Here is a 22,851-nt window from a genome sequence, read left to right as displayed (position 1 = left end):
GTTCATCCTAGATAAAACCCCTGCTTGAAATGTAGCCTTCTCTATATGTAAAAATATGCAGATATAAAAATAAAGGTAGGGTTTTACATTTTAAGTTCTGCAACTTGCCGTTTTCTCTTAGCAGTATAGCCTTCACTGACAATATTTACCTCACTGCATAATACTCCAGTATATGAACTGCCATTATTTACTTAACTCATCCTCTGCAGGTAAACATTTAGGGTATTTCCAGTTTTTTGCTATTAAAAGCAACTCTGTGGCTAACTTTTATCTACATAAGTCTTTGTATACTTATCTGAGTCTGTCTGTAGGATAAGTGTTTAGAAATGTAATCACTAGCTTTGCACATGCTAGTTTTGATAGATTGACTAGCTTGTTCCTAAAAAAGAGTGTAATTTATATTCCCTCCAATAGCATACGGAAATCTGATTCCTTCCTGTCCTGTGCTTGTGCATTAGCAGGCTTCACCAGTTTTGCTGTTTGATAACTCAAAAGATTTTTGTGTCTGTTCGTTTTTATTTTTTGAGTTTTGGTGGAGTTGAGCATCTTTTTCTATATTTTGATCATTTGTAGTTTTCCTTCTGTTATTTCTCTCCTGTATCCGCCATCATTTCTTACTGATTCTTTAGAACTTCGTAAATTACCATTTCATCCATCATATTTATTTTTAAAAAATTTTTTTACATTTACTTTTTCCCTTTAGTTGTGATATTTTGTTGTTTTGTTTCATTTTGCCCTGCTAAAATTTTTAACTTTTATGTATTCAAATTAATTAGGGTTTTTTATGCGTAGAAAGATTTTTACCATCCTATAGTTGTAAAAGCATTCATTTGTGGGTTGTTTTTTTTTTTTTTGTACTTTAGTATTTTTGTTATATTCTCTAAGGTTTGGGGACCATGTAGATGTATTTCAACATAAGGAGTAGGATTGATTAAGAAGACTGCGGTGGTAGTACTATTGCTCAAGGGTCACCTGTTTTTGTAAATAAAGTTTCAAGCAACATAGCCATGCCCATTTGTTCTGTACTGATATCATGCTACATTTGCAGAGTTGAGTAATTATGACAGAAAACTTATAGCCTAGAAAGCCTGAATATTTTCTGTCTGACCCTTTATAGAAAAAGTTTGCTGATCCCAGCTATAGAACATGGAGTAGACAGAGGCAAGGATATTGGCAAAGAAGCCAGTGGTAGCCAATTGAGAAATGACTTGGAGCTGAACTAAGGCTGTGGAGGGAAAGGAGAGATGGAGGGGGACAGAGATAGAGGAATAGTAAGGAAACAGAGTTAACAGAACGGTAGATGTGGTAGAGTACTGAGGAGACGTAAAACAAAAGGTTTCGGACCTGGAGTTGGCAAAGAGCGTGACCACTGACAGAAGAAGCAAGCAATCTCTGGTTCTCGGGGCTCTATGCTCCCTATTATCCTACACTCTGCCCAGTCCTCTGAGAGAGGGCATAGTGTGGTGAGCCCTGGCCCAGCGTCCCTGCATTCAAATCCGGGCTCTTATTAACTGAGTGACCTTGAGCAAGTTCCATAATCTCCCTGTGCCTCAGTTTACCCATCTGTAAACTAGGGATAATAATAATAATAATACCTGCTTCAGAGGGTTGTTCTTAATATTAAATAAGGTAACATTTGCAGACTATATAGAAATGACTTTGTTAATAGCTATATACTTGTTTCTTAAATAAAAAATAAATTTGTCACCTGGGTGCTCCCACAGGCATTTGAGTTTGTTGCCCCTGCTCTAGGAAAACTTCCAGCCTTCTCATATGAAGACTGGATTAGTGGTGGTGTTGAGATTTAAGAATGTGAACAATAAAGGAAGAAACTTGTGGGGATGGTGATGAGATCAGTTTTGGACGCATGGAATTTGAGTTGCCACTGGCATATCCAGTGAAGAAGGCCAGTGGGCAGCGGGCTGGGAAGGACAGGAGCCCAGATAGAACACTGGGCTGGCAGAGCAAGAGGTCCTCAGCATGGGGTTGGCCCTGAGCCGTGCTAGCGATCGCGGTTACCAAGGGTCAGCGTGGAGAAGGGGCCAAGGACAGGACTTTGGGATACATCCCCTATTAAGGATTGGGTTAAGTGTGTAATGGAGTCTGCAAGGAAATACATAGACAGAGAAAGGAAGACAGGGGAGGCCTTCGTCACAGAAGCTGGAAGAGAAGACATGGTTCATAAAGGAAGTGAGCAACACTTTCAGATGCTAGAGCTCTACTAAGATGCCTGGCTAGAAAGTTATTTTATTTGACAGTTAGGAAGTCAGTGCTGACTGACGGCCAAATCAGGAAATAATCATCAATGTTTCCTCTCCTTGGAGTCTTAAAAGAGCTACTTTAATTAATTTAAAATAATTCCTTAAAGTTTATTCTCATAACACTTATTTCTTTAGGAACAAAGAGGAAAGTATGATCATTAGTTTAGGGGTTTTTTTGTTGTTTGTTTTGTTTTGGTTTTTTGCCACATCTTCCTTTCCTTCATACTTGCTATTGTTGTGTTGTTTTCCCTTTTATATGCCTTATACTGTTGTATATCTGAATAGCATTCCTGATGTAGGTTTTGATATTTAAAACATGGTGTCAGAAGTCTAAAGCAATGATTAAATTACTCATTTACTAGTACAGACTGTGCTGTATGGTGCACATCAACTCGTTGGTTCCCCCATATGTCAGTGTGCAAAGGAGTATACAGGGCGTGCGTGTTCAAATGGTGCGTGCTGGCTGCTGTCAGGACCCAGAGATCTGCATTTTTGACAAGAATAGCAGATGATCTGATGCTAGGTGGTCCTAGACCACCCTTCTGAGAAAGTGAAGTAGGTGTTGTGCAGGCAGAATGCGGTCCCAGGCCCAGTGGTCTGGCTGGATGTGGGAGAGCTCACCTAGTGAGAGCCAGAGCAGCCCTCCCTGCTGGGCAGAAGGAAAGCCAGCTGGGCAGGATCTGGACCACACAAGAGAGCTATGTAAAAGCAAGATGCACAGAGAAGAAAGGGAGCAGCAGCCTCTCCTGGAGCCAGAGACGGAAAAGTCCCAGGACGGTAAATTTCTCCTAGTATCATTTTATATATTCCATGCCCCAGGTTTCTGGATGAACTAATTGAATTAAAGTCATTTCCTTCTGCTTATTCCATTTAAAGAGGCAGCACCCTTTGGGTGACCCCTATCCTCTTACTTGACCTTTTCCCTCCCTATTTAGTTTATTACTTGAATTTACACATGTCTTGGAGTCAGCAGGATTTTTTTTCTTTATCAATTGATTTATTTTGGACTCTTTAACATCTTGGGCAATTCATTCATAGCTAATGATAGCCGTGGCAGAAATATCTGGAAGTCAGCAATCACTTTTATAGAAGTAGCCTTTCTTTCTTGGCCTCTTTTTGTTTATAGCTGTAATATACTGAGGAAAATTAACTGTAGAAAAAGTGAAGGGCTGTGTAGTGGTCATTTGTAGGACAGTAGGGTCGCAGCAGCTTGACGCCTTGGCGTTTTATGCCAGGATCTGGGCCAAATGTTTGCTGGTGCTAATGCCATTTAAAGATTTTTCTTCTATGAAAGGAAGTAAGACTGAGTTTATAAAGAAATAATGATATGTCTCCCCTGAGTTTTGCTTGCCAACTGAGCTATTTACAATGTGTTTTGTAGTTTGTTGCAAGGACCACACTGGGGTAAAGAAATTTTATTTGGATTAAGATCATAAGAGGCTTTGGTGACTCAACTGAATTTATACTTAATATTGGTCAATAAAAAGCAGAATTTTTTTCCTGAATAACATCTGTGCTGAAAAGCTACAACACATTTTCTGAGACCAGAACACTAAAATAGATTGTTACGCTCTTGATGGAACTGATATAAACTACAGTCTATCAATGTATATCCCCCCGGGGCCTAGAATGTTGCTTTTTATTAAAAGAAAAAAAACAGGAATAGAGGATGCTATTTTATTTTAGATTGCTTGTATAGTTTTAAGCGTTCTGCAGTCTTCAGCTATCAGATAATATATGAGATTTTCCACATTTTCATAAAAATATTGAGTAGAGTTGTAATTTCTTGAATTTTAATTTACATTTTGAAATAATTACCTTAATAATTTCATGCTTATTAAATGTTAAAGTGGTATTTTTACTATTAAGTGTTTACTTTAGAAAAATGGAAAATACAGATAAAAAATGAGAAGATTGGGATCCCCCTATAATTTCACTCTCTCAAGATAGTAACCATTCTGATGATTTTGATGTATTCTAGAGGTTTTTTCTATACATCCCATTCATATATTTTTGCTTTTTAAACAAATGTTAATAACATAAATACATTCTGTAATTTTTAAAAATTATTCTGTGCATATCTTGTGTTCATACGTTTACTCTGTTTTTGGTGACTTTTTTAAGTTTTAAAAATAGTGTTTTCTTAAGACAAAAACACATACTATGCAAAAAGGCTCCTCCAGGCCATTCAATAACCAATCTTTTGCAATCTTTCAATCTTTTTCTAAGCAGTCTGTGTTGTAATGTCAATATTAATAGCACAACCTCTGGAGTCAGACTGGCAGGGTTGGAGTCACTGGTCTATCATGTATTACTTTGTGATAATGGGCACATTTTTTCAAATCTCTAAGCCTCAGTTTCTTTATCTGTAAAATAGGGATAATCCTACCTCATAGGATTACCGTGAAAATTATGTGAGACAATACAGAGAAATAATTTAGTACCAAACCTAGCACATAGTAAAGGTTCAAGAAAGGATATTATATTATATTATATTATATTATATTATATTATATTATATTATATTATATTAATGCATATATAGTTTCTGTTGTGTTTGTGTTATAAAAATGGGGTCATAATACACATTTTGTTCAGTTATTTCCTTTCTGCCCTAAATAGGCATGCTTCCTCATCAATGTAATTAAAACGACCTCCTTTTTTTTAAGTTTGGCTGGTATTCCGTAGTGTGTATACATTGAATGTACTGAACCATTTTCTTATTAATTAACATTTAGATAGTCTCTAGTTTTTTACTATTAAAAACAGTGATTTTTTTAATATCATCATACACATGTTCTTGTACACTTATTTCTGAAAGATCCTTAGAAATACACCTTGTTTTTAATGGATATATAGAATGCCATTGCATATTTATAGAATGCCATTGCATAATTTATTTACCACTCTTCCATTTAGATTGTTTTCAGTTTTCTATTATTATTAGAAGTAGTACTGTAATTAATATCTTCAAAGTTAAATCTATGGTGATTTTCAGGATAAGTGCACACAAGTGGCATTGCTGTATCATAAGGTGTACATACCCTTAAAGCTTTCAATTTTCACTGACAGATCTCCCTTGAAAAAGGTTTTACCTGTTTATGATGTCACAGAGTAACTAACTCATCCTACCTTCACCAATGAATGCTAGGTAATAGTATATTTTACTAAATAGCTACCAATTTGATGGGTGAAATATGGCACTTGAGTTTTTAAATCTGTATTTAAAACTGCTGTGAAGTGTATTTTCCATGTGTTGATTGGCAGTTTGTATTTCTTTTGTGAATGGCCTGTCTATCCTTTCTTCAGTGTTTGTCTTTATCGTTTGTATAAGTTCTTTATACAGTAAAGATTTGAATCCATTGTTTATACTTATTGTAAATGTCTTATACTTCATATGTTGTTTGCTTCTTGTTTTCATTGTTATTTTGATGTGCAAATGTTAATTTTATGTAATCAAATCTATCAATATTTTTTTCTTGCAGTTTCTGGCTTTTGTATCATGCTTAGGCTCTCTCTCCCACACAAAAGTTTCATAAATATTTATTTTTGTTTTTATCCTATGTTTTTATAATTTTATATTTTACATTAAAATTTTTCACTTATAGAAAATGGTATAAGGTGGAGATATACCCAGTTTTTAATAAATCATTAACCAGTGTTGAATGTCATACTCATAAATTTAAGAATTTGTGAAACTCTATCCCTGGACAAACCTCAATCCCCTTTGCTCCCCAAATTCTATTAGTACTTTAATTGGTATTTCAACACGTTTATAGATTAATTTGGGGATGAATCGAGATCTTTACCATATTCATTATCTTCATTTATCCAAGTCTTCTTTTATGCCTCTCAAATTTTATGGTTGTCTTTAAATAGATTATATACATTTACTGATAAATTAATTTTGAGGCATTTTGAAAAATACTTTTTTGAGTTGATTTTCTTGAGTTTTTCAGGGAGCCAATCAAATAATGATCCGGTTATATCCTTTTTCATATTTATAGCAATTATTTCATTTTACGGTGTAATTGCCTCTCTATTATCCTCTCTCCATCTGCTTTCCTCACTATAATTTTTTGCTTCATTCCAAAGGATCCTTGGAGATGTATTATATACAGCTCTGATTTGATTTTATGCTGTCTACTTTTTATTCTCATTATAAAGATTCTACAACATAAAAGAAAAAAAGTGGCAGAGTAAAAAAAGAGGTTGACTATATTTATGAAAAAGATGCGCAACACAACTAGTAGGCTATAAGATCCTCGTAAAGAGTAAGACTTTTAACGTTCTACTATAGTAGTATTTACTTCTGTATACTTTTCTTAACCCACTTTTTCTGTTTCATGGATTTGTTTTGTTTTATTTTTTCCTATTTATTCTACTCATTCACCTGCTATTCCTTGAGTCCCTATTATGTTCCAACTGGCGTGGATAGAATGGGGTGAGTATGGTGAGTGGGATGAATGGTGTTAGTGTGAGCCCCTGCCGCAAGGATCTTACGGTTTACAAGGATCTTACAGTCTACTAGTTCTGTTGTGCATCTTTTTCATAAAAACATTCAACCTCCTTTTTTTGGCCATTTTTTTTCTTTTATGTTGTAGAATCTTTATGTCCTACGTTGAATCACTTTACGTCTCTTCATCTTTATCCATTCCTGGATGAAGACAAGAGTATTCCAGACAGTAGTAAATCCCCCAAAAGAATGTAAACTCTGTGAGGACAGGGCGTGTTGTCTGTTTGCATTGTTATGTTCCTCATGCCTGGCACATAGTAAGTGCTTATTATGTATTGATGGACTGAATCCATGGTTGGATTTTTCTTCATCACCTGAGTTTAACTTGACATTGGACTTCTCCTCTTGCGATTTAAGCCAAAGGATGGAGGCCGTCAGTTTACATTACTGGAGTAACATTCCTGTGGCCTGAAGGAGATGCGGAGAGAACTACCAGCAGGGAAACTTTTTCTCTACAGGATATTTTCACTGTGGTTTTGAAACCATGCAGTGCCAGAGTCCTGCTTTCCGAGTCTGGTTTTTAGTGTAGTCTGCCTCTGCTCCCAGAATACACTGTGTCTGTGCCCAGCCTTTTCTCTGGTGCTACTTCCTTCTGAGCTGAAAGAACACCCTGCTGGGCCAGGACGCAGTGTTAGTTGGTAGCTTCCTACACAGGACTAGGGTACACAGAAACGTTTGTACGTTTCTCAGAATGATGTTCTCTTTCTGGTGTGACCGCTTCTCTCTCCCTCTACCTGTGATGCAGCTGTGTCTAAACACTCCTGCTGTGATGGTAAAGGGACTTTTCAGAGAGTGGGCCCATCTCATCCATGGTCCATCTTGGCCTCAGCTCCTTGTTCTTCACCTCTCCACATCAGGAAGCAATAATGGGCACTGTCAGATCGCCTGTGTTTCCCATGTTTATCCATTTCCTTCTTAGTTGATATTTAGGTAGTCTAATTTTTTGCTATTCAAATAATGAAAGTAGTAAGTCAGCTCTCAGCAACTATCTTCAATTTAGTGTCATCTGTACTGTATTTGACAAGCATTTCTTGAGGATTATAGTATCCTCAACTTAATTTACTGCTGATGTAGGTTTTTCTCTGATCTTTATTTCTCCATTTCAGTTGGTTTCTGGTGGGGGTGGGCCATGTAGATGCTTTAGCCAGTTCTAATTTAGATGAAATATACATTTATCTAGGCTATTCTGTTTTCTGATGATATCATTGTTTTAAATTCAGTTTGATGTTCATTGAATTGACTGTAAGTGTAAAGTGCTGTGGTAGATACAAGAGGAATATAAGGAGAAATTTCATAAGGATGATCATCTCAAAAAATATTGACAACTTTAGAGAAGAGAAAAAACAGTGAGGTGAGAGTGGGCTCAGCTGCGTATAACTGAAAACTTGAAGCACAGTGATTTAAACAAATAAAGCGTTTATTTTTCTCTTGTATCAGGGAGTCTGAAATTAAGAGGGAAGAGCTAGTGCTAAAGGATGTTGTCAGCATAACTAGTTCTTTCCTTTTGCTCTGTCATTGTAAGCTTGTGGCTTTTGTTCTCAAGCCCGCAAGATGGCTGCCTCCCCCATCATCATGTTGTATTCCAGGCAGGAAGAGTGAAGAAGGGGGATGATGTGGAAAGGCAGAAACCTCCTTACAAGACTTGGCCTTTTATTTGGGAAGGGAAGCTCTTGATAGGAACTTCTTATATTTCTTTGGCCAGTAGAGTACAACATGGCTGCCTCTAGCTGCAAGGGAGGTTGTAACATACGGCATCATTCTCACCTCTGTCATTTTAAAAGCTGAAGCATCTAGCATCCAGTCTAGTCAACTCTGTCAGTAGCCAACTTCTCTGTGTCCTCGTAACACCCACTGGGCTATCTCATTACGCAGTGTATCCCCATCTAGGAAGTGGATGTGAGGCTGCCCACTCCCCAGTTTTCCAGCGAAAATAAAACACCACCCCTTCGTCTGCTCTGGGACTGTAGCCTCACACATGCACTTCATATGCAGAGTATTTAAATAAGACTCATTTGCCAACTCAACGCTTACTTTTCCTGTAGTGATTGTAGATGTGTACTGATCTGTCAGCAGTTTTTCTATCACCTTGATTATGATACCTGCATTTTGAGAATCCTAAGTTTGTGTTGGGGAGTTGTTAGTACGGGCCTGTGCCACAGAGGAAAGCCAGCTAGCCCAAGTGTACATCTGCACTGAAAAGGTTTAGGGTGATGGTGAAACTTGAGCTGAATAAGGAAATGAGCCAAGTGACACCATGAAACTTTCCTTGATGTCCTTGTTCCACTCCAGCAGCCACTGAGTCCTTTGGCATCTTGCTCAGTTTTCTTCTTCACCACAATTTCCACCGTCAACCCATAGAACTTCACTCTCTTCAATGGCTCTAAAACTTTATTTGCCACCTGAGAAGCTTGGAGTACTTGTTATGATGCAAATTTCTGGGCCTCTTCTCCATAAACTCCTTCATTCTAGGTCTGGAGTGGGGCCTAGGAATCTATATTTTAATAGATGGACCTGTTACGAATGGTCCCCAGGACATACTTTGAGAAACTTTTCTTATCTGGAGAACTCATTCAGCGCCCTCCCCTACCCCCTCTTCTCTCCCAGGAGACTATACTGCTTCCCATTTCTAAGACAAGTAGAGGTTGAGTTCTCATTAACTGGGAACCGCACAACTTCCTGCTACTGCACTGATCTGAATCCTCACCTGTCATTGCCTTTTCTCTCCTCTACCTGTTTCCTGTCCCCCCAACCTCCCATCAGTAGCTGCCTTCATCAGCGTGACACCTGGGAGTCCTCTGAGATTCTGCAAGTCCAAGCAGATCCTCCCCGTCTGTGGAGAGTGTTACCTGCCTCTCTAGAGAGGACCAAATGATTCTTCTCAACCCTGCAGGTCCGATGTGCCCAGGTGCCTAATTATCGCTTGGGATGTTATCAAGAGCTTGGTTTCCAGTTCAAACCATAGTATGGTAGCATCTCATTTATTAAGATCAAGGCATGAAACATGGAGAATTTTAAAAGAATGTTACAACCGTGTTTCCCCGAAAATGAGATCTAGCCAGACCACCAGCTCTAATGCATCTTGTGGAGCAAAAATTAATATGACCCGGTATAATAGTATAGTATTAACATTATATTTATTTTATATTGTATTATACCGGGTCTTATATTAATTTTTGCTCCAAAAGACGCATTAGATCTGATGGTCCGACTAGGTCTTATTTTTGGGGAAACACGGAAGGTTATCTGTTTAAGTATTAACAGATTAACTATTAAACATTTTTACTCAATAGCTTCATTTTTTTATATCATAAGAAGGGGGGTAGTGAATTTGGAGTTAAGAGTGAGAAGATGGACTTGAACATATCAGTATTTTGTAAAAAAAAAAAAAAAAAAAAAAAACGCAAGGGTGTGTCTTTACCTGTATGTACACTGATGTTTTATCCGGAGGGGAGAGAAGGATTATGTGGAGCACCCACTCTCCCTGTGGCTTTGTGCTTGCCCTGCCTTCTGCCTCCAACACTTACTTCCACCTCACGCTCCTGCTTAGCCTTAGTCTGAAAGTTGGACATCAGGCTGGACAGCCGAGTAGGTTAGAAAGCCCTTCATGCTCTTCCCAGCATGCATGACTTCCCCACAGAAGCGCCCATACATGGTGCTGCCGTGCCTGTTGGCTTCTCTGGGTCCTCACCAGTGTGTGAGCTCCAAGCAGGCAGGGACCATCTCTCTCTGGGTGACTGCTGCATTCCCATTGCCTAGCTCATGCCTTGCACATAATAGGTGCTCAAAACATAGGCGCTCAATGGAAAAAAAACACTAAAATGAACTCTTGCCACCATTTGCAGAATTTTGAACAGATTAGCCTTTTAATTACAAAGAATCAATTTTAGGAAGTCCTCACTTAATGTCATCGATAAGTTCTTGGAAATTGTGACTTCAAGCCAAATGACATAACGAAACCAATTTTACCCTAGGCTGATTGATATAAACAAGAGTTCAGTTCCTACAGCCTATTTCTGGTCACAAAAACCATCAGACTTCTAAATGAAAGCCCAAAGCACTTCTAAATATTAAACATTGAAATAAATGTGAGCTATACATACATTTAAGCATGCATACTAGATATACTAATATTAATTGAAGTAAAATAAAATTTTAACAAAAACAAGTAAGATAATTATTTTCCAACCTACTTATTCCAGTTGAGGGTCACGAAGTCTATCCCAGCAGCTCAGGGCACAAAGTGAGCACCCACTCTGGACAGGACGCCCTTCTGTCACAGGGCGCACCCACACCCACAGCCACCCTCACTCAGACTGGGACACGTTACATACGCCAGTTCACCCGTGCACAGCTTTGGCATGTGGGGGGAAACGAGTCCCTGGGGAAAACCATGCAGACAGGAGGAAAATGAGCAGACTTCACGGTCAGTGACTCCTGCTGGGAATCAATTTTTTTTTTTTCTCATCAACGTTATAACGAAAGGACATTCAATCAAATGACCTTATTTGAGATGACTTTAGACTGACTGCTGGGCTTTGTAGTTCCTCTCTCTGCTTTTACAGTGTTGCTTTCACCTGTTGTCATTCTGTCCCAAAGTTTTTAATCTATTTTGTACTCGGCATACCTATGGGGGGTTGAAATGGCCCTACTGTGTTTCTCTAAAAGTTTATTGAATTTGTGAAATCTGTACCCCTTGAAGCTCAGAGGGATCCTCAAAGACTTGACTTTGCCTTATTCCAAATGATCTAGTCCCCAAGAGACCTTTTTTCCCTTTCAGATAAGTAGCGAACATAAATGTTATCAATGAATCACCTATTAGGGTTGGCAAATGATTATTGATTTTTCAGTTTTACTTAAAGGGATCAACACCACTCAGGGAATTCTTCCAGTTGTCGGTCATCTTAAAAGTATTTCTAAAAGATTTTTCCTGCTAGAAAATTCTCATGAATGCCTAGAATAATACCATAGCCAACATTATTGCATCACTATTTAATTACCAGGAGTAAATGAAAATTCTCAGTGAAAAAGAAAATAATGATGCATTAATATATGTATGCATTTAGGTCCAGATACAAAGGACGAGCGAGCAGGTCCATGTTACTGACCTGTTTTGTTACATGTGTTGTATAAAACAATCAAATGTAGATAAACACTAAACGCTGTCAAAATCGGAACAATACTTTAAATGAATGGGTAATCTTAATTCTTTATTATTTTAAATGTTTATCATAGATTATCTGCTCTCTGGACAATGACACAATTTTGATATAGAACTGAGAAAATGCTTCTATGTTTTAGTGAAAACTGCCCAACTGACAATTTCTTCTTTCAAAAGACGTGTTTCTGCTTCTTAAAAGTTTGACAGGCATCAGTTTTATGGAAAACTTTTTTTTAATTAATTGCAAAGGTTGTATGTAAAGTGTTGGTTATTAACTATATTGAGAAGAAATGTTTATTGAGAAGGAAAAAAACTGAAACTAGGATGACAAAGTAGAAAAGCTTAAAAGCAATGGAAAAACTAGTTGAGAGAACAATCTTAGGCTCTCCCTCAATGATACGTAATTAACTTAGATATAAACAGCTTTTATTTATGTATTTATTTAAACAGATCTGATAGAGATTTTATTTCCCTTTTCTGAATGCTGACTGTAAATGCAAACCAAATGCTTCCTGGTGAATTGCCTTGGCAATCATGCTTAAATGTTTCATTTTCATAACAGTGTTACTCAGTAAATTTGAAGTTATGAGTGTTAATTTGGTCGTAAGATTTTTTTCAGACCAGCTCTGGTCATTAACTGTACAAGAAAAAGAAAGAGTAAAACAGAAGGCTCCATAAGTTCTTAATTTTGCAGCTGTGTTATTAAAAATCTCTATAAAAAGTCTTATCTTTTAACCAGAAGTGGTTATGGTTTGTAATCAGTTACCTCTGATTGATATCCTTTAATGTGGCTGAGGGAAAAATACCGTCTCTCATCAATTGACTTTTCATCTGAACGTAACAATAGGCATAAGAATTATCACCTTCTTTGATATGTGTGTTGGTAAGATGACTGTGTCATGAGGTTTACTGAGTGCTGCCAGGCCATGGAGCCTAAAAAACTCAAATTAGAGATTGAAACATTTGAAGCTTAAGGTGTTAATAGAAATGAAGAGAGAGGCGGAAATCGTAAGTACAGCTATGCAGTAAAAAGTACATGCTTATTTGAAAATCAGAAAAACCTTAATTCCTGCCTCTTCGTTAAGTTATATAATTTTGAACTTGGAGATCAGCTAACAAAAACTTACCCATTGCTCAGATACACACATGAACAAAACCACATCAATTAATTAACTGCCTATTCTCTGTCAGGTTTGTACACAAAAGAGCCTTAAAGAGAATGCATCTCAGGTTTATAGGATTCAGATTACAATATTGCATAGTATCCACTATCGAAGATAATGAGATATAATAGATCACAAGGATAATTTAAAATCTATAGAGAATCTCAAACTCATTTAGCCAGTGGTTTTAATCTTTCTGTCAAATCTTTTATCAGTTGATAATTATCCCCATGATTTATTAGAGTTTTGTTTTTTCACTGAATTATTTTGGGGCCAGTGCTGAAAAAAAAACAGTAAGGCATTAAAAGAGATAAAAGCAGCATGTAGATGACCAGTTTTTTTATATAATCCTTATAGTTGTTTTTAATTGATGATCTCAAAAAGGAAATAAAATGCTCCATTATGCTTATACTCAGAGACCAATAGTTCTCAAAGTATGGAGACTTTTAAAAAAAATTCATTCTTGATAAAGCTGCTTCCCCAAAAGTACCTCCTGAATATCGGAGAAGGCAAAACCTTTCAAGTGGCTCGTTGCTGCTCTGGAAAGTGTACTGTGACGTTAGAGCTAAGGAGAGGAGCTGAACTGACACTGCGAGTCTTGCAAAGCCTCCGTTTATGGGTGCCAAATAAAGGCCCTCTCGCAGACGTGCAGCAAGGCTCCCTCCCCTGTGTCACTGTAATTCCCCTTACAACCTGTGGTGTGGGAAACATTGTCGTGAGTTGTATGCAGGTGTACAGCGTTGTTAAAACTTGACCGGCCTGGTTTGTGATTTTGTAATCAGATGTAGGTGCTTGTGTGTTTGTGTGTGTGCTTCCCTTCATTTAGTTGAATTTTCTTCTGAAAACGCATCTTTGGCGTACTTGTTAAAGAGTATCTGTAAACAACAGAGCCAAATATTGTACATAAACTGTGTGACTCTTGATTAGATCCTAGATTGAATTCACTACTACAGATTTGCACGTGGATCTCCACATATAAAATCAGATGTTAATACCTACCATTGCTTGCCGTGCTGTTTATTTTAGAACAGGGTTCTCCAAAGTTTGTTAATCGTGTGCTTTATCAGTAAAAAGATTGTAAGTGCACATGTGGATATTTATATTCATACTATTGTATGTAAATGTCATACATAACACAAAAATGTGTAGGTATTTGTAAAGAAAATCCATGTACTCTTACACTAATGTATTATATTCATTTTAAGATATGCAAAATGTGTGCTTTTAAAGAAAGAATTAAAAAGTCAAATTTAAGTGAAAGTTCTCACGTTTTCTTCCCATACCCCTGAGGTATCCACAACCTGTTTTGAAATGCAGTGTTTCTGAGGTTTAAATAAATGTAAAGCACTCTGGCATTGTGAAGTCCTTCACAAATGTAAGTTTTGTTTATATTGTTGTCATTTTTAATCCACATGTATTAAAGAACTCTTCCCAGTCACTTCTCTGAAGTGTCAAAGAGTAACTTAGATTATAAGACAGAGGATAAGACGGAGGTGTGTGGTGCTTTTACGAAGTGTTTGGTTGTTTCTCAAAGTTCCTTTAGGCACTGCTTTTAAGTGTAAGCTGAGTGGTGAGTGGCCAGAGAAACGTGTCATCTAGAATTCTAGGAACCGCATTTTAATAATCACCAAGATTACCAATTATTAAGCCCTTATTATTTGCCAGGCACAGTGAAAAACTAGTGTGTCTCTAAAAGGTGACACTCTGCTTGGACGGGTGTGGAAGGCAAGAGTGGTTGCTCACTAGGGCCCCTTCTCTTGGAGAAGCAGAAACTGGGGGACTGTTGTATTTGCATGATTGAAGGTTGTGCTAAGAGAGAGAGTTAATTCACTGTTGCTGGAGAAGACAGAAATTACATCTGTAGGTAGATACGTATTTCAAAGAAAGTTGATGTGACTTGGTTTGAGAGAGAACTGTCCAACAGTGAGAGCTCTTGTATACAGAAGGGGTAGTCCGGGGAGAAATAACTTCCTGTCACCAGGTTCAGAAAGAGCATCCATCAGAAATGTTATGGAAGCGATTCTTAAAGCTGGACAGACATTAGACTAGTTGCCCCTAAGTTTCCTTTGGCCTTTTAAGATTTGATTATTCTTTGAGTGACTCAGTTATGCTTAGCTCCTTTGCTGTAATCACTCACATTTATTCTGTAATGAAAGCACTTACCTGCACCTCTGCACCACTGCCATCCGTCCGGCCCTCATCACGCCCCACCTAGCGCCCTGCAGTAGGCTATCCGTGATTCCTTGCGTGCCTTTTCCTCCTCTCAGTCCTCTGTGTTGTTGGTAGACTAGCCTTCCTTAAACACCACCCTTGTTATACTATGTATTAGTTTTCTTTCTGCAAAACGAGTTACCACAAATTTAGCAGTTTAAAACAACACAGAGTTATTTCACAGTTTCTGTAGGTCAGAAGTCCAGGCACTGCCTGACTGGGTCCCCTGCTTGAGGCCTCACCAGCCTGCAATCAGTGTGTTGGTTGGGGCTGTGGTTCTCACTTGGGGCTCCGGGTCCTCTTGCAGGCTCACTGGTTGTTGGCAGCATTCATTTCTGTGCCTCTCTGGCACTGAGGTCCCCGTTTTCCTTCCAAGCCATCAGCTGTGGACTGCTCTGCTCCTGGGGGCCGCCACAGTTCTTTGCCACGTGGCCCTCATAGGCAGTTCACGTCAGGGCTGTTGGCTTTCTTCCAGGCCAGTCAGGATGTGCCTCACTGTGACTATTTCAAAGTAATTTGTTTTTTAATTATAGAGAGCATACGTACAAACTTCACCCTGGAGAAAGCCGCAGACAAGAGGCCGTAGTTCTTGAATTCTGCCAATGGTGTGATCTGGAAAAGGCAGCCCTGGCCAGTCTTAGGTCAGGCCTTACGGGTCAGAACAGTTGTGCAAAGCTTAGGCCTAGTGGTCAGGACCACCTCATCCCTGAGCACCATCACAGGCTGCTACCGAATCTTTGCACGGGGCTGCTTGGAGCCACTGGCTGGACACCCACCCAGGAGCCGACGTACGGATGGTCAGGTTACTCTTCCTTGGGTCTCCAGACTCAGAACAGCGCCTCTGGGCCTCTACTGGATGGGTCACGCTTCATTGACACCATTGATTTTATGTTTATTTGTAAAGGGACAGAATATGAGATTACCAAATAAAATATAATTTCAAGTGTTATTAATGAAAGAATATATTACATTCACTTTTAATGAGATCCTGGTGTTGCAAAATGATTCCGTGTAATGATTCCCAGGAAATCAATGGAAAGTTTAATTACAGTTGGGGCAGCGCTGTATGAGAATATTGCTTTGGTCAATTTTACTTGTACAATTAATCAATCCTCTGCCTTTCTCTTTCTTTAAATTAATTGCTTTGATGAAGTAAGTATAAATACATTTTTTGTGAGCTTTTGATCTTTTCTAGAAATGTGTTACAAAATTCAAATTTCCTCTGCTATAGAAATTATAAAAAGAGCCCCTATCATTTTTTAATGTATATTACCATTCACAATTTGTACATTTTTAAATTAGGCAGTATTTCTATTTTGTAAATTGAGTCATTATTATGTCTTCCTATGGCATTGTCCTCTTCCTTTTCTCAGTGTTTTGCAAACCAGTTTCCATCTCTTCTCAACTTCTCAGTTGACCACATTAGTCAAAAATTTGATGTGCTTTCTGTATTGTTCGTCCCTCGTTTTTGAAGCTCTAAGATGAACAAGAACAAACAAAAGATACTTTCTCCTCTGAATTAACAGTTTGGCTTTCATGTAACTACATGCCCTTTTTGATTTTAAAGCGACTTTTCTTTTTGCAGTATTTTTATTTCAACTTGATTATGGTGCTATCTGTCCACTACAGTAGTAGCAGATTTTTCTTGTTTGTTTATAAAGCACAATACAAAATATTGATCTGGATATTTAGAGATATCTAAAGTAGTTCTTTATTTTGGTGACTCTAGCTCTTCTAATTATGTACTGAGAAAGGATTTTCTATGCTCTTTTAACCACCAGTGTTGTTTATAACAGTCCACTTTTGGTTTAAGATTCAAAGCCTTAAAATAGAGTCGGGAATTATTTTGACTGATTTACTCTATGGCTAGAAGCAATTTACTTGTTCGTTTTGAGAGGGAAAACCCTGCAGTCTCTTTTCCCTCAGGTTCTCCTATTGACACTATCAACCTTTCTTCTTGGGTGGTAGCGTTCTTCCGGCACAACTGAGAAGTAGCCTGGGTGTTACGGACTTTTCTTCTAGTCCTGGCGTGTTGCTGCACCCAAGGCAGCATGCGTGGAGTCACCTCGCCTGTCTGGAGAGCTGCTGAGTGGTGCAGATGAGTCTCATTGTGGAACACCAGACTATCCATGATGCTTTTTCGATTTATGGTGTGATACCTGCAAAAAATGAAAACGCCTACTCAGAGAATGGTACTGTTTGAGTACCCTAAAAGGAGTTTTGTTCGCCCTAAAAATGGTGCTTTTCTTGACGGTTGCTAAGTGTGTGCAGCTCTGGCTAAATGGAGGCTGTTCTTTTCCCATCTCACGTGGGTCAGACGTCCTTTTATATGCACCTCCGACTGCTGTTTGCAAAGCTTGGAGTCACTATGGCATTTCCTGTGGGGCATAAATCATTAGAGAATTAGAGAGCTAGAAGTTTCTTCCAGAATGTTTCCTTTGAAATAATAAGTGTTCAGTCTTAGATTGCTTTCCCGGGTCCATGGGCTTTTCTGCTGCTGTTCTGTATTTAGGAGACATTGTTGTGTCCTGACTTGTAGGACCACGTGTGGGCCAGGGCCAACCTCGCCTCGAGAGCAGAGGGAGGGACAGGGGACCGTGCATGCCTTCTGGCCTAAGTAAAGCCTGCTTTTCTCCTGCATGTGTGTGTCTCTGCAACTTCTGATCAGCCTCCTGTTTGCCTGTAGCTGCCAGTCTTCAGCTTGTCTTCTTGTAATCTTTATCCAAACCTGTATTCTCACTCCCAGACCTTGCTCTTCAATCTACTTAAACCAGTACCTCTATCCTGTTTTCTGGAGGCAAGTCTTCCCCGGGAGATTTGGATACACAGCACAGGTGCGGACCACTGAGTTAAAGGAAGGACCGCTTTACCAAAATACTTGCTGTCCAGGCACTTCTGGTTTGGGTTGACAATCTCTGCCCATGGATTTCAGTCACCTTTGAAAATTGTCATCGAACCCAATCAAAAAAATAATGGAAATATCAAGAAGCCTGTGCCTGGCCGAGGTGTTAGGGACAGGCCTTGTCCACATGGTGGGACTATAATCAGTATGTTGCTGGTAAAGCTGGATTGAAGGGCACGCCAGCCAATTTGTGACCATTGGGAGAGTCACCGGTTTCTCTAGCGTTTACTTGTTGACGTCAGTGGTGGCGTCTTCCAGTCCTGCGTCCTGTGGCCCCTAACGTGTTTATTTGACATCGGTACCACCTCGTCCTCCTGATTCTTGCCTCCAGATACTCTTTGTGTCTGTCATTATTTCCTTTCCCCCCAAGTGTAAAGTTCTGATGTCTTATCCCCCCTTTCCCCTGCACTTGCTGTCCCTTGTTGATCTCATCCGTTCCCTAGGGCTCAGCCGTGGGCAGTAGGCGCGTGACTCCAGAGCTTGCAGCCTCTCTGCTGTCTCTCCTGAGCTCCAGTTTCATGTTTTGTCTACTTTCAGTGCTTGCTACCCGGATGTCCCATGGTTCCTCAAAAGTAGTACATTTTCCTAAGGCCGCTAGCTAGCTTACCTTTTCACCTAGTTCCTTATTTCTGTTCACGTTATTCTCCACATCACCCAGGGGCAGCCCTTTACCTTTTATTCTTGTTTGTAGTTATTTTGGTTTGTCCTCCTTCCTGTCACGGTTACCAAGTCCTAACAGTTGTCCCATCAAAACACCGCTTATATCTGTTGAGTTACCACTTTTACTACTCTTATTCACAGTGGATTAATGCTATAACCTCTCAGATGGTTTCTCTGCATAACTCTGCCAGTAGGAATCACGTTGCCCATTGCTACCAGGCTAAACTTGCAGTTACAGATCACTTCCTTGCATTAGACAAATATACGGCAAGCTCCTCAACTTGATACCATGTTTCCCCGAAAATAAGACCTAGCCGGACAATCAGCTGTAATGCGTCTTTTGGAGCAAAAATTAATACAAGACCCGGTCTTATTTTACTATAATATAAGGCCAGGTCTTATATAGTATAGTGTAATGTAATATAATACCGGGTCTTATATTAATTTTGGCTCCATAAGATGCATTAGAGCTGATTGTCCAGCTAGGTCTTATTTTCGGGGAAATACAGTAGCTTGGACTAGATCACATGTTTCTCTATTTCAGCACTATTGACATTTTGGGACAGAAAATCCTTTGTTGTGGGGGGCTGTCCTCTGTACCGTGGGACCTTTAGAAGCATCCCTGGCCTCTACCCTCTAGAGTACAGCAGAATCCACCCCCTCCAGTTGTAACAACCAAATATTTCTCCAGGCATGTCCCCTGGTGGCATAATGTCCCTCATTGTGAACCACTGGACTAGGTGGTGTCAATAGAAATGGGTTTGAAACACACTGTGGAGGAAGAACAAGCAATCCTTTGCAGTTGATGGGATGAAGAGAAGGGTGAGAAAGGAGAGACTCAAAAATGCTTCCTAGATGTTGGGTTTCAAAATCTAGGCGGATGTCATGCATGCTTGAAACTCGACGTTGATCTTTCTTGCCCCTGTGCCTGTCCTTGGACTTATCCAGCGACCTGTCCTGTTGCCCACCCCGCTATGCCTCTTTTCCTGCATCTCCTCCTGAAGGGCCAGCTTAAGTGTCATCTTCTTGAAGCCTTCCCCGATTAGCCCACCAGTGATGGTCAGTTTTCCAGTTTCTACAGCCATGTATTAGTACTGCTCTTAGACACTTTCTGGCCCTGTCAGCATCTGTAAACCCCAGGAAAGGACCAGGACTTGAAGCAAAGGAGCAGTCATGGATGCTTGAATTGTATGGCTTTGCTTCTACCCCTGGCCTCTTTTTGTTTCTGTTGATGGCCGTGGGACTATCATCTCCCTCTAGTCATCCTCCAATCATCTTCTGGCCCCTGGGACCATCATCATCCCTTATGGGCCAGCCCTCCACTCAGGTTGCCTGGAGCCTGTCACAGAATTAGGACACTTATTCTTTGCTGCTTTGTGTTATATAGTTATCAATGTATGTCTGTTAGTCTCCCAGTCAGATGAATTCCCTGAAAGCAGAAATGAGACCGTGTATACTTTTATCCCGTACAATGCATAATACCCAGCAGAGTCCTGATCATGAGTTAGGTACCCAGTAAATGTTTGTCGAATGAGTAAGTGAATGATTGAATCTGAAATAACTACCTCTTTTTTTCTAAGTGTAATGGAATTAAAGGAAAATCAACATTCTTCTGTAATAAACACATAAAATTTTTATAGTCAGAAAAATGCTTTTCAAAATTTTTTTAATGCAAGATTAGCCTATAGTCTGTGTTATTAATGTAATCAGCTGGTTTACGTGGAAGATGGCATGTTTTTTTTGGCTTTTGCAGTCTGGAATATGCATTGGTCAAGAGACATGTGCTCTGTTTCTGTGTTGCAGCTCTAGTTGTCAGTACCACGTCGGCTGGATTCGCACTGGCTCCGGGGCCTTTTGACTGGTTCTGTTTCCTGCTTACTTCTGTCGGAACCGGCCTTGCATCGTGTGCTGCCAACTCCATCAATCAGGTCAGTTTGTCACCTTTCAGCTAGATTATATTATTATTACTTTTTCCTAGCTCGTGGTATTGTCACATTTTTTTAAAAAGCTTCCAAAATCATCCAAAATTCATATATACATATATATGAAGAGGTTCTGTGAACTTGCAACACTCCATAGCCTATAGAGGTAGGAGGGTTACATAACCAGTTTGTCTTTTCTTTTGAGGTGAATGGTTTTCAGATCTGTTCAGGTGAGCGAGCAATAGTGTATCTGCTTCAGATGACCAGGGTACCTTGGGTTTGAAAGTGTTTTATAGCTGTCAGACTTTCTACTCTTATTCATTTCAGGTCCATTTCCCTGAGCTTATCCTTATGTGCTCTTCTTTCTTTGGTTTGATTTGTTTGTATTTTAGATCACCACTATACAAAACAGTGTATTTTAAACAAGTATAACCATCTTAAAAAAGTAAATCAGTAATTCAGTGTTTAGTAAGTGTGATATATGGAATCAGAATACAGAGGGTGCCAAAAAAATGTATACACATTTTAAGAATGGAAAAAACTATATTAAAATTGTAAATAATATATACTGATAACAAAAGATGGATACAGTCATGTGTATACATTTTTTGGCACCCCCAGTATGTCAAAAAATTAGTTAGCAATTATTTTTAATGCATCTTCTCTCCCTCCCACCCCCATTATTTTAAACATCAAAATAAGTCTCTAAAATAGTTTTTTTCCCCTGCCTGGTCGTTGTGGTGTGCCCCAACATTGTGGCTTTTTCATAAGATATTATTGGGGAAAAGTCTTGGCTAAAACTTAGGGAGAGTTGTTTTCATCACCAGAACACCCAAGAGGAATTGGCACAGTTTTAAAACAGGAATTCAAGTTACCAGCAGGAAAACAGCTTGGCTGAGTGGATATGTAAGTTGGTAGTCCACAAAATATGGGCATTTTAGTTTGACAATGCCTAAAATCACTATTTTTTACAATGTATTACCAGCTATTTGGAGAAATATCAATCTGTTTCAAATAAGGTTTACTTTTTGTTATTATTTTTAATGTCAAAACAGTGTTACAGTGAGGTTCAAATAGCCCTACCACTTTACCAAAAGTATTGTCCACTCCTATAATCCGTGTTGCCATCTCTTCCAAATTGCTCATTCGTTTTGCTACCCTCCCATATTTCTTGGATAAGAGAATAATCATGATTTCACATTGAACTTGTTTTTAATGAAAATTTGAATGAAAAGCAATATAAGCAAAATAGGCCCTATTTTGGGTCTATTTTTCAAAAAATTAAAATTATTACCTTTACTTAGTTATAAATTTAGGTCATAAGATTCGACCAGGAGCTCATTCTAGTATTCAGGATCTTTCTAAATTGAAGAGCTGTATTTAGATACTAACTGCTGTCTTCTGTTGAAATTATACAGATTTAAATAAAAGGTTTAAAATAAAAGTGTAGGGGTTCCAGAAAAACAAAACAATAACAACAAACCAATAAGCATCAAATGATTCAGCAGAACTCCCAAACTATTATAAAAGATGATACAGAGCCACCTCCAGTTGGAGCTGCAACCCCCATCCCCGTCCCCATCCCCACCCTTGCAATAAAAATATGATGGTTGAAGAATTTATCTTGCGGGGGGCGAAAAACAACCTGTCTGCTGTAGCAAGAAAGTATCTGGGGAAGAAAATGGAATGATTTACATTTAGACAGAAATTTACAGAAACCGAACATCAACCAAGGTTTTAGAAACTTTAAAAGGACTTTGAGTTTAGATAGCCACTTTATTTCATAGTCTGTAGGAAGTTTATTTGCTGTAGGGGGAGAGTTGGGGTCTGTTGATTTTAAAACTACTAGAGGAAAGCTACACACTATGTGATGGGACTCTTTCTGGTACTGACAAATGGCAACGTCTGCCTCTTCTGTTAGTATTTCCTGCTTTGGTTGGTTTTCTAGCCCTGTTCCGCACTCACACACTGTCTCTGTTCTTCCTTTGGAACACTTTCACCTTCTTTCCGCACATGTCACTCGTCCCCCCCACAGGCTTCTTCAGTGTTGGGTGGGAC

General features: G+C 39.0%; 1 protein-coding gene across 1 annotated transcript in view; it reads left to right on the top strand.

The window, feature by feature from the left end:
* Positions 1 to 22,851, top strand: part of COX10 (cytochrome c oxidase assembly factor heme A:farnesyltransferase COX10) — a 124,549-nt gene that overhangs the window by 9,768 nt on the left and 91,930 nt on the right. Inside the window, exon 4 of the mRNA XM_019712524.3 lies at positions 20,675 to 20,799. Coding sequence (XP_019568083.2) covers positions 20,675 to 20,799 — 125 coding nt within the window. The remainder of the gene's footprint in view (positions 1 to 20,674; positions 20,800 to 22,851) is intronic.

This window comes from Rhinolophus sinicus, chromosome 12, assembly GCF_057876585.1.
Source record: "Rhinolophus sinicus isolate RSI-liver-muscle chromosome 12, RSI-T2T, whole genome shotgun sequence".
In the NCBI taxonomy this organism is placed as follows: domain Eukaryota; kingdom Metazoa; phylum Chordata; class Mammalia; order Chiroptera; family Rhinolophidae; genus Rhinolophus; species Rhinolophus sinicus.
The sequence above is the reverse complement of the archived record's forward strand: the minus strand, read 5'-3'. Positions and strand labels throughout refer to the sequence as shown.